Source organism: Hydra vulgaris, chromosome 15 (assembly GCF_038396675.1).
Source record: "Hydra vulgaris chromosome 15, alternate assembly HydraT2T_AEP".
NCBI lineage: Eukaryota > Metazoa > Cnidaria > Hydrozoa > Anthoathecata > Hydridae > Hydra > Hydra vulgaris.
Genome location: NC_088934.1, coordinates 40,431,312 through 40,444,406, shown reverse-complemented (window position 1 = coordinate 40,444,406; position 13,095 = coordinate 40,431,312). Strand labels below are relative to the sequence as shown.

Below are 13,095 nucleotides of genomic sequence, written 5' to 3'. Positions count from 1 at the left end.
TTAAAGCAACGGGGTTAATTTGATTTCCCAATTACAAACATAGGAGTTTTTCTGCACAAAAGTTAGCTGCAGCAGGCCCAGTTAATCGTATCTTGCAATTTCTACCTCCACTACATTTCTCACCTTTCAAATGCATACTGTTTTTTGAAAGTGCTTTATAAAACAAACCGAACTCATCTGCATTGAATATATCACGCGAGTTATAGCGAGACGATATTGTCGGCAAAGTTGTTTCAAGGAGCAGTCATTTCATTAGCAATATCTTGACTTTCACCTATGAAAATAAGAGAAGCAACTTTAAAATCAATATAAATTTTAGTAGCTATGGTTTAGGACTTTATTTGCTTTTCATTCAGTGCGTGATAATAAGCCAAAACATGGCAATGACTTTAAACAAATTAAGAGAAAAGAATTGGATTGATAATTTATTGGTTTATGGGCGATGGAATAGAAACGAGAGTTCCCTGCTTATTTTTATTTTTCAGACAAACGACTGAAAAAAATGTAAATATCAATGAAAAAATAAAACGATAAAATACCTGATATTGTTTTAAACGATACATTGTTTCTTTTTTTCCGTCTATCAGACCATCCATCGAATACTTGAAAGTTGTCACAACCAAGGTATTTTGCAAAATGTAAAGCTTTGACTTTAAAAATGGTTCCAGACACAGAAGTATTTTGGTGTTGGGTGTTTAAAAACCACATATAACATGCTTTATCCAAATCCTCATTTAGGGAGACACGCATCCGCACTCTTTTCGCAGAAGTTTTATTTTTTTCGACTTCTAAATATATTTTATTTTTTAATTTTGACCGTTCGGACAATATTTGCTTTGGGATGCCATATTTCTTTAATATAGATACAAATGATTCTCCTTTGTCGAGTTCTTTTAGTATTTTGTATTTTTCTGTTCTACTTGATAGCTTTCTTTAAGCAACCTTCGACATTTTTAGTAAATGTAACTTGATCAAAGTATAGCGGGATCGAAGATATCAGTGAAAACGTTTAGTTTGTTAAATTATGTTTGACGCAGAGATAATTAATTTTCAAACGCTCTATGTTTTTAATTTTAATTGATATTTTTGAATTTTTAATGTAATAGTTATTAACAAATAGAACATATTCAATCGAAGCTTAACTGAATCGAAAGATCTCCGTCAAAATGTTTAGCTATGTTTAATTATATTTGACGCTAAAGTATTTTATTTTTGAGGGTTAAAAGTTTGGAATTTTTATTGAAATATCGGAAGTTTTGTTATCATATGCACTTCAAAATATTCAAAAAACATGCACTTCAAAATATGCACTTCATCATATGCAATTCAAAATAATAAAGCTTGTACTGTTTTTGAGGTCGAAAGGACCTCAAAAAACAGTACAAGCTAGCGAATGGTCCGACTTAACCAGGGTACGACTTAAGCGGATGATTTTACAGTAAGTTGGTAGAGAATGTTCAAGTGGAATTGAAATTCCATCCGACTTATCCAGGGTCTGAGTTAATGGGATTCAACTGTATATTAGTTGAAATACGGTTTAAAAGCAATTAACATGATCGGCGCACTAATACATGCAAATTAAATAATTGGCGCACAATTGCTAGCAAATTTTATAGGCATAAAGTTAGTGAACCTACACGGGTAGCAGCGTTGAAAAAATAGTGCTAAAAAAGAAAACAAAGAAATTAAAACACAGCGGTCACATTTTAAAGTCAAATCTGTTTATTTGAAATATAAACAAGTGTTATTATTTACAAATAGTGAACAATAATCATATTTTTTAATAGTTGACGATTATCGTTTTTTAAAAACGTAAAAAAGTAAAATCTTCAAAGTGTATGTTTCTTTTTTAAAATTTTTATTTGAATACAGCCATTTTCATTTTTATTCAACCAACCCACTTTCATTATGAACTTAGACTCAACCAATCCATTTTCATTATTAACATCCATTGCCATCTAAAAATAAAAAGCATTTTAATTTTTACAATTTCTACATATTATTTTTTGATTGTGTACTATTTATTATATATGTGTGTATACACACTCGCGGAAGGTGTGGACGTGGCTGTAATTTGCACAATTCTGTGGATTTGTGATTCTGGAAAAATATGAATTCCTACTAAACCATACGTTTGCACGTTTGTGGGAAAAAAAAGGCGCGAGACATGCGTAATTAAAATAATCGCTACATGTTGAGAAGATTTTATCAAGCATTCGAAGCATAATATTAAAACGTACATTAGAATCTATATTTATATTCTATCTATAGTAGTGAATTCATTAATATAAATTTTAACTGTATTGACTAGGCATTTTTCAGAATGTATGCATGTTATCTTTGTAATACAAGTTTTAGTACTATAGCTCAGTTAAGGGTTTATTTGCAGCGACATAAAGACAACGGACAATTGTGTATACCAATATATTGTCGCTAAGAAAATTGTAAAAGTTCTTTTACTCTTTTGTTTAATTTTCTTTGTCATCTGATTTCTTATCACCAAAAGAACACTGACGTCAATCGTGAAGTAGTTTTATTTGAAGGTGAAACCCAAGTAGATATTTTGTGTAACTCTACAGTCAGCTCTGCCTCTAGAGTCAGCTCTGCACTTTGCGCCAACCACCTAATACATGGTTCTACTATTAGTCTGAATCCAGTGTCATCTGTTAACTCTTTAGATTTTTTAATTGATGTTAAAACCGAAGGAGCATCACTTGTCACTCAACTTCGTGCTGATAGCAGTATACCTTATGGTATCATTCCTACAATTATCCAATCATATAACAATATGACAAGATCATTTTCAGGTTATTTTAATGAAGAACTTAATAGCAGTTTGTTATTAGCTGGTGTTGATTGTGCAATTAATGACCAAGTTTCACGGATAATGGAATGCAAATAAGAATTATGCAAAAATTCACTTGATTTTCTGTCAACACGTTATCGTATTGATTCATATTTTGCAGGACATCCTTTAATGGTTCAACCTGAAGTTATTTACTATAGCCACGATTAGAATCTCATTGTGGGTGTACCGATTTTGTGTATGATCAATTTCAATATGTTTCTGTAAAAAAAACATTATTTACTTTATTTCAGAACAACAGTTATGTAGAAGCTTTCTTGCTTAATAAATGCAGACCTGGAGTATAAAGTGACTTTTCTGATGGAAGTCGTTTTAGGGAGCATTAGCTTTTTAGTGATGTCTCTAAAAGTTTAATTATGTTCCAATTATTTTATGATGGTTTAAGTGTAACAAATCCATTTAGAAGTCAAGGTTCTGTAGATAACGCTGGTGTTTTTTATTACACTATCAAAAATCTTTCACCAGTATTCAACTCATGTTTCGGTAATGTTTATTTGTTAGCAATGGGCTATACTCATGATATTGCAATTTTTGGATATAGACCAATTTTAGAAAAATTTGTATCTGAAATAAAGGAGTTAAGCACTCTTGGATTAAATGAAATATTTCCAGTTTTAGTAAATCATACAATTTATGCAAGTCTTTGTCAAGTTACTTGTGATAATTTGGCTCTCAATAGTTTACTTAGGTTTATTGAACCTTTTTCAGCCAGTTATTTTTGTACAATTTGCTATGCAACTAAAGACAATATTCAGACAAAATTTGAAAAAGAACTGTTTGAGAAGTGTACTGTTGATAGCTATAAAACAGATCTTGCTAACTTGAAAGCAAGTAGATTGAGCAATGAAAGCAATACAGCCAAATCAAAAATCCATTTTAGAGGTGTTAAAACTGAATGTCTACTTAACAAAATAAAAGACTTTCATGTTACTGATAACTGGTGTCTGGATATTATGCATACTTTATTGGAGGGTGTTGTACTTGTTGAGTTAGGTTGCATTTTTCATGGTTTATGTATGCTGGACAAGTGTTTAGCCTTATCTGAAATAAATAAAGCTATGTGTTTATTTTGGGGTAAAATGACTGTTGAAAAGAATCATAAACCTGTACAAATTTTAAAAATACACGAATCAGGTCATGTACTTGCACCATCAATGAAAGCAGTACAGTGATGGGCTCTGCTTAAGTATTTGCCATTAGCAGTAGGAAAAACTGTTCCTCCCAAAAATAAACAATGGAAATTTCTGCTTCACTTGTCCCATTTAGTCGATTTGATATTTGCACCAAACTTTACACATGAAATGTCTGTTTATATGAAACATGTTATTTCTGATCATCTATCTATACTTAGTAAGTTAGATTGCATCCTAAACATCATTTTTTTGTACATCTGCCAACCATCATTATGAAATCTAGTCCATTTGTTGGCATGAGTTGTATGCGGTATGAACTCAAAAATTCATTTTTTAAGAGATGTTCACACATTGTATGTAATTTTACAAACATTTGTTACACTCTAGAGAACAGACATTAGCAGCAGGCTTTGGAAACTCAACTATTTAAAAAATATATCCGCAATGTTGCAACCGTAGTTAAGCACATCATTGAACCTACTTATTCACTTCCTTATCTTAATGCCATACAGAATACACTGTGTTTTAACTCATGTGAAGAAGTTGCTGTTTCAAAGACATTATATGTTGCAAGTGTTGTATACAAACAAGGTCATTTTATTGTTGTCAATGTAGATATGGATACTGGGTTACTGATATTCGGAAGAATTTTTTGTTTTATTTTATGTGCAAATAACAATCAAAGTGAGATGTGTGATGGGAAGGATATTGACGAGTGGCATTTAGTTCTAGAAATAGTAAAAACAGAAAATTTCACTTATCACCTTCATTCTTACGAAGTTATATATCCTTCTCAGCCTGTTTATGAGATTTTGAAACTTAATGATTTACTTGATTATCACCCACTTTACTGTCATTTTTTGTTTAGTAGTTCTGAAAAAAGATTCTTTATTAGAATGCCTTATCCCATTTTTTAATGTTTTCTAATGTAATACATTATATATTATGAAAATAGAATACACCCTGCAGTTGTTTATTATGACTCTTAAAATCTAAATTCTAAATTTTTTTAATGTAATTCTGTATTTATTTATTTACTATTAGATTTTTTAATTGATAAGTTTTACTCAAACTATCAATTTTTTTGGAGACCTTAGCTAGCTGAGAATCAAGAGGCTGTATGTTCATTTCTTTGTTTTTGCCAGTAAATTGAGTTTCAAGTTTTAATTTGTAAAAACGTTCTGCCAGAAAGATTCACTAATTATTTAAATATTTCATGAAGTTTTATTATTCTTGTGACTAAATTTAGTTGACACACATGCAGAGTTGACAAAGCCCATGGATTGTTGAACATTTAGTGATAATAAACTGGAAAAACACAAAATGTGGATACAGCCTCTTGGTTCTTGGTTGACAACTTTACAAGTCCTAACCTTTTTCGGCACACCTATGTTAATGTGACAAGATCATATTTTAGATTTAAGTTTATATTTTGTTAAAATGAGTCTTATCAGCACATTGGAATCTATACTGGATTTATTGATTCTTCCTAGTGAAGTTATTTAATGAACAATTGTATTGAGTAAGTATGATAAGTCAGAAGTAAGTAAGTCAATAAGTAAGTCAGAAGACTACTATAACTTAAAATAAAAAGTAAAAAAGTTTACGATTAAATAAACATTTTATTAACAGAGATCAAAAATGTTGAGTAAAATAAGTTTTTTATTTAACTGAAAACTTTGTGACCAACTAGGGAAGAGTTTTTCTATAAGTTTATTTTAATTTTTTTGTTTGTTTTAAGGAAACTTATGGAATAACTATACTAGTGAAATAAATTGAATTTGCATTCAATTAAATTCACTTTTATTCATATAAGAAAAACCTCCTGTTGTTCAATAGAATAATAGTTTAAACCATTTTTTATATATTACCGAAAAGAAAGACCAACTCCAACTGAGAAGCAGGACATGTCTAAGTCAATTGTTGATTGTTTTCCTACTTTGCACGATGGTACAGCTAGTGGCTATGTGAGTAATAAATTTGTTATATTAAATTGTAGTAGTAAAAGTGTAAATTGTAAATGTCATATGTGATATAATAAATTATCATTTAGACAAGAAAAGTATAGCTGCTCTAGAGTGTCTTGTTTGGCTGCTCTCAACACTGCCACAAAAAGCAGTAAAAAAAGCTTATTTGCATCCAAGCGTTGTCATGGAAAATCTGTTTTTTGACATTAAGGTTTTTATATATACATCTGTGTGTGTGTGTGTGTGTGTATATATATATATTATATATATTTTATATATATATATATTATATATATATATATTTTATATATATATATATTATACATATATATATATTTTATACATATATATATTTTATACATATATATATTTTATACATATATATATTTTATATATATATATATATTATATATATATATATATACATCATCTAAATATTCAAACCTCCACAGGGAACAAGAATAATCGAAACTTCTAATAATGGAGCGCATGAGTTTGTTAGAAGAAAGCTCACAGAGAATAAAAATTGCTTTGAATAAGATTTAGATTTGTGTCTTAGCATAAAGTTTCAGTTTAAAATGTCTCTTTGCAGGATGACGCAATTGACAGTGTGTTAAAAACATTAGAAAACAGAGGAGTAAAACAACCGATGCTACACTATGTATCTGGTCAATATTTTATCAAAGCAGACAACACTGTTATTACTTTGCCTTGTTGCAGTTGTTTTATAGAGGCTTTGGAGTATTTGTTTATGGCTTTTTATGTATTTGCAGTTGAATACCCAAATGAATTAAGATTTTTTTATGGATTTTAAGAAAGGGTTTTAAATATGAAATCATCTGTTCAAAGTTTAACCATTGCTGACTTGTTGAGACAATTAACTTTAGTTCAAAAATGTTAAAATTTATATAATTTTAAAAATTCGAAATATTTTTATTTGTATAGTTTCATATTTTGTATTATTGTATTTGATAAGTTTTGGTTTAAAAAAATTTTAATTTTTTTATTTAAAGAATCTGTTTCAAAATTTATCTTCAAACGATTAACTGACGATTACTATAATGGAGTAAATAATAAAAAAATCCATGGAGTAAATAATAGAGACGACACAATGAAAACATGTCACATTAAAAATTAATTCAAAATAAAAATAAGTGAACAATGAAGTTGTATAATTTGTTTTATATTTAATATATTTTATAATTTTGAAAAAATGTTATAATATATTATTTTATCTATTTTTTTACATATTATGTTACCTACATATTGATTCCATTAATTTTCATCAGAGCCTGTGATTAGATAATATTCTCTCAGATCAGAGACTGTAACATGGCCCTACTTGTGGTAACAGATTGGCAGAAAAGTTGAAGAAAGCTTTAGAGTCTATTGCAAAAATGTTGTTTCTTACAAAAAAATTGTGGTTGTTACCTAATTAATAATTGTGTTTGGTAAGTATAAATATGATGAAACTTTTTTTTTAGAAATAGATACCAAAATTACAGCTAATTTAAAAAAAATACATTAGCAAATGTATTTTTTTATGTATTATGTATGTATATACATTATGTATAAATGTATTAACAGACTCACTATGTAAGCAATAAATTTATCAAACAGTTGCCATTTTTAACTCTATCTGTTATTTTTTGTGTTTAACTTCAGAGAAACTTATGATAATTCCAGTGGAAATTGCAATACTTTGCTCATAACAGACACTTTAATTGTTAAGATATAACTATGGAAATATTTAACATCAAATAAGTAAATCTAAAATGTTTTTATATGATGATGATGGACTTGTAATAAATGTTGTACAACCCTATCATTCAAATTTTACTTTATTTATCCTATTCATCTACCCTTTCATTTTGTTATATATATATATATATATATATATATATATATATATATATATATATATATATATATATATATATATATATATATATATATATATATATATATATATATATATATATATATATATATGTATATATGTATATATGTATATATGTATGTATATATATATATATATATATATATATATATATATATATATATATATATGTATGTATATATATATATATATATATATATATATATGTATATATGTATATATGTATATATATATATATATATATATATATATATATATATATATATATATATATATAATATATATATATAATTATCGGTATAACAGTTTTTATAACATTTTTCTGTCTGTTTAAAAATGATTTTTGTTTATTTTTACGCATAGGAAAACATCATGGAAATGTGCTATAGTCTCTGAAAGATTGGAAAGTAAAAAACTGTTGCTGCTCTGCATTTAGTGAATGTCACAGAAATTAAATATTCTTAAATCTATATATGTACAACTCCATGCATTTATTGTGCTTTAGTGTTATTGTCAGTAATTATATTTTATGACTTAAACACTTCTTTTTCTTTAAAAATGAGCGTATAAGTAACCCTGAAAATTTTAAATAAAATAATAACAAATAATAATTTTTTTTTGAATATTAAATGAAAAAAAACCATGCAAATAATTAAAGAAACCTTCAGTTTTCAGGACATTATTTTAAAACAATAATAATTATTCTCAAAATTAGCGCGCAGATTAAAAAAAAGTTATTCTATTTTTTTGAAAATGAACCCACAAGCAATCCAGTAGCCAATTTTTAATAATAAATAAATCCACATTGACATATAAGCAAACATTTGCACAGAAATGTGCAAAATAGGTCCACATGCTTGTCTTAGAGTGCTAGCTAGACACCAGTGTGGAGTAAAACTCCACACCATCCGCGAGTGTGTGTTTATATATATGTGTGTGCATGCATACACATGCATGTACACAGGCACGCGTGTGCGAAAATAAATCTAATATTTACTTCCTTTATAGTTGGAAGTTAATACAAAACATTAAAAGAAAGCATATAAAACATATATATATATAAAAAAAGAAAATAACCTTTACTTTTGTGAGAAATTTCCATTCGCTGAACGGCATGTTTTGGTTTTCTAACCAATCTCTTTTTTAATAGATTCTTAAAGCTTCGTTTTGAGATCGTAATTCCAAGAACTTGGTTTAGATTATCACATGTTAAGGAGGGTGAGAAGTTTCCTAAAAAGAAATAATAAATATTTTAGCGTGTTTATAATGCAAATAATAATTTATTTAAATATTAAAATATTCGTCTAAGTGGTGAACTATAATTTACAGCTAAAAAAAATCAGTATAAAGTTGTGACAAGTTTTATTGCTTTAACTTCGTAAAAGTTTTTTAGTTAACAACACCTAGACTACCAAACAATCATTAGCTTTTTGATGGATAAGATATGGAACACCTTACTGGTAGGATTTTTAATTAAATATAGTACTAAATTTTGACTACATGATGAAGACTGAATAAAAACTAAGATAAGAAGACACGTCACATGAGAACTTTAATATGAAAATTTGAAGTTTAAACACATGTTATCTCTGATAAGTAAAAAAACTTTCTTTTTAATAATAAATGATTTTAACTTACCTTTTAAGACGTTAGAGAAGTATTCACCAATAATATTCCCAGCGGGACGATATCTAGCAACATAATAGTGACATGTCATTTCACCAAACTTTGTTGTAGCGAAACCAAAACCAAACTTAACTGAGTTTTTCCAAATCATTTGTGTAAAATGAGAAACTAATGACAAATCACTGCTTCCATCAAAGGAATACTTAGAATGACATACTTCATTATACCTGAGGACAAAAAAATGAAAATAAACAAAAACAATGGATTTATTAATATTACTAATAAAAAATTGTAATATTATTGTAACATTACCAATAACAAATCATCCCCTCAGTATTTTCTTGTTCTATCTACAAATGTAATAAATAAAATGTTCTATCTAATATATAAAATAAATACAAAATATATATATATATATATATATATATATATATATATATATAAATAAATACGATGTTCTACCTGATATAATATATTATATTGTATTACATAGAACATTGTATCTATTCATATATAACTTTTTTTTGTGTGTTTACTTACTATATTAGATATAACATTTTATTTATTACATTTGTAGATAGAACAAGATAATACTGAGGGGACGAAATGGCTAATTAAAAATACATTTTCAATGCGCAGAGAGGCAAGTGTGCCTTTGTTGAAAAGTATAACTAAAATCAAAACAACCTGATTTTCGAAACAAATTTCAAAGTAATGATAAACTTTATCAATACAAGTCTTGTGTTACTATCAACACAGGAAATTCAATTTATTTTAGTACTCTTCAGAGTATTTAAGAAGTATCAAAACCTATTTGTATAAGAGAATTTTCACTCGTAAAAATCTCAAAATTTCAATAAAGTTTATCTTGGTGATGGAGATTTTATCTGTTGTTTATTTAAAGAAATGGAAAAAAATGTATGTGTTGAAGCAAATTCGAAAAGATCTATAAATTTGTTTCTTATAAAATATGTCCTTAACCTTGAAGCATAGTCAAATACAAAGTTTATATACAGTTGTATAAGACTACTGGTGAAGTACTTTCGCATACAAAGATTATATACAGTTTTACCTGACTACTGGTGAAGAACTTTATTTATTAAATTGATTTATATGTTAATTATAACGACTTGAAGATTAGAATTTTTAAATAAAGAAAACTTGTACTGATTGCAAAACTAGCTTGCATGTTCCATGTCAATATGAGCTCTGAGGAGATTTTATTTTTGCGTTTTGCTTCGACCGTAGTTTTGAGAAGACAAATATATTTTTTTATTATAAAACATCGTTTTTAACCATTACACACTTTTGAAAAATTTAGTTTGGCAGGCTACATTACCTTATATATAAAAGATGACAATTAGATATTAATAATTTATTTGAAAATTTAACATAAGAAGTGAAATTTATATGTTTGTCTACTGTAATAATTTGAAGACTTACATATAAACACTGACATTAAAAGCATTAAAAAGTATCAAAGTCAAATTTTTTATTGTAATAATTGAAAAAAAAAAATTTAAAAAATCAAACTAAGTGGTTAAAATTAAATGCTTTAATGAGAAAAAGAAGAAAAGACAACTAAATTATCAAAAAAAAAGAACAAAATTAGTTATTATGCTATGACTATTTTTGTTATTACAAAATGTGTTTTGCATGTATAAACTCTTGAAATGTTTAACTTGAATTTGCATGAGTGCAATTTTGCAAGATTTTTAAATGCTTTTTCGTCAAATTTAATAATGTCTATGTTCTATAAAGCATGCTTAATAAATGTTTATATGCAATTGCACCAGACTACAGGTAAAGTACTTAAAGTATGCAAAGTAAAAATTTTAAGCTGAGGCAGAGGTTGTTCTAAGCTGCTACTGCATCTTTATACCAACTTGTTAATTATAAAGAATTTAACACAAGTTTTTGGAAAAAGAAAATTTTTACAGATGCTTTACAAAACTAGTTTACATCTTAGTTTTCATTGAAATTAAAAAAACTTCATCAAAACAAGCTTTTACATTTGAAGAAGTTTTTAAAAAAATTTATTAATTTCACTTCAAAATAAAAGATTAGATATCTCTATTTTTATATTATTATACAAGAGATATTGACAGAATTTCAAAAAAAGCACACTTGATTTCATTGGTTATACCAAAACATTACATAACGAAAATATTCATAAAATTTTGAATATGGAATACATTTTATTTAAGTTTTTTTTCATTTTTCTAGAGCAGACATTTTTTTTTTCTTCAGGAGCATATAATGTAAAATAAATTATCAGCATAATAAATATAAAATTTAACAAAGTATGTTGCTTTATTTAATACTATTTACCATCAGTTGCTATTAAAGGGTAAACATTTTTTACCAATTATAGAATACTGGCATATATTTATGCCAGTATTTAATAAATAGAGACAGATACAGTAAAAGGATGCAACTTGTTGAATAAGAAACCAAGCAAGAATGAGTTTTGGGTTATTGTAATAGAGATGATAGCTCATTTGAGCATCAACCATGATTAGAGAAACAGCATAAAAGAGGAAGGCTAAAGCCTGCTGCTGCTAATGATCATGATGATGATGAAGATGATGATGATGATAATAATGATGATGATGATTATGATGATGATGATGATCATGATTATGATGATGATCATGATTATGATAATGATGATGGTCATGATGATGATGATGATGATGATGATGATGATCATGTTGATCATAATGATGTTTATAAATGCATATATATACAAAATCAAACATAAATTTTGAAAAAAAAATGTACTTAATGATGTATAAGTGTTTATGCAGCCCTGGTCACAAATCAACCCCGGTCATTTACTACTTGTATGATTTTAATTTTTTTCTACCTTTTTACACTTAGTTTTTCATAAAGGCGGGGTAAGTTGAGAGTTATTCCTTTTGGTAATTAATTTACTATATCAAAACACACTTGTGGACATTAAAGATTTTTTATGCTTATTATGCTTCAATGTTTTGCAATCTTTTATATATTACCAAAGGCAATCTATATTAGCTCTTGCTTACAATTGCTTTTAATTTGAAAGTGTTGCAAATTATCTCAGCTATCTATAATAACCAATAAGCACTATTCTCAAACTTAAAATAATTTAGGATGTATATAATTTATATATGGGAGTAATAAGTGTGAAGTTCTGAAAAGAAATTAGGCAATTTTTTCTAATTTTTTTCTTGCTAAATAATAGGATTAATGGGATCTTATTTTGAACAAAATTATACCAAGTTAATAATATTCTACTGATATTACAAGGTAAATTTTAAAACTGTTTTGAAAAATCTATCATATGAGACTCACAGCATAGTCAAGTTTTACCATCTGGTTTATAGTTTGTTACAATAGTTGTCTTTTTCATATCTAAGAGTTATAAAAACCATAAGGAAAACAAACTAATTTTTTAAAACCTTTTAAAATTTTTCAAAATCTAAAAAAATTTTTAAGAAAATATTATGACAATCACGGTTTCAAGTTGTGAAGTTTTGTAAAAGTGTAAGTCCAATATATTGTACAAAATTGGATAGAAAAATCATGCTTTTTTTGTATTAGTATTTGGTTTTTTATGCA

The 13,095-nt window shown here is 27.0% G+C and overlaps 1 protein-coding gene across 4 annotated transcripts in view; it reads right to left on the bottom strand.

The window, feature by feature from the left end:
- Positions 1-1,699: 1,699 nt before the first annotated feature.
- The window catches only part of LOC136073695 (uncharacterized), an 88,180-nt gene continuing 76,784 nt past the window's right edge, over positions 1,700-13,095 (bottom strand). For 2 of the 4 annotated variants that reach the window (XM_065820375.1, XM_065820377.1), the window contains 3 exons: positions 9,505-9,719; positions 8,944-9,096; positions 1,700-1,958 (listed from right to left, as the gene is read on the bottom strand). In XM_065820375.1, the coding sequence (XP_065676447.1) occupies positions 1,942-1,958; positions 8,944-9,096; positions 9,505-9,719 (385 nt within the window). In that variant the 3' untranslated portion in view covers positions 1,700-1,941. The remainder of the gene's footprint in view (positions 1,959-8,943; positions 9,097-9,504; positions 9,720-13,095) is intronic. The other 2 variants (XM_065820376.1, XM_065820378.1) reach the window with 1 other exon arrangement.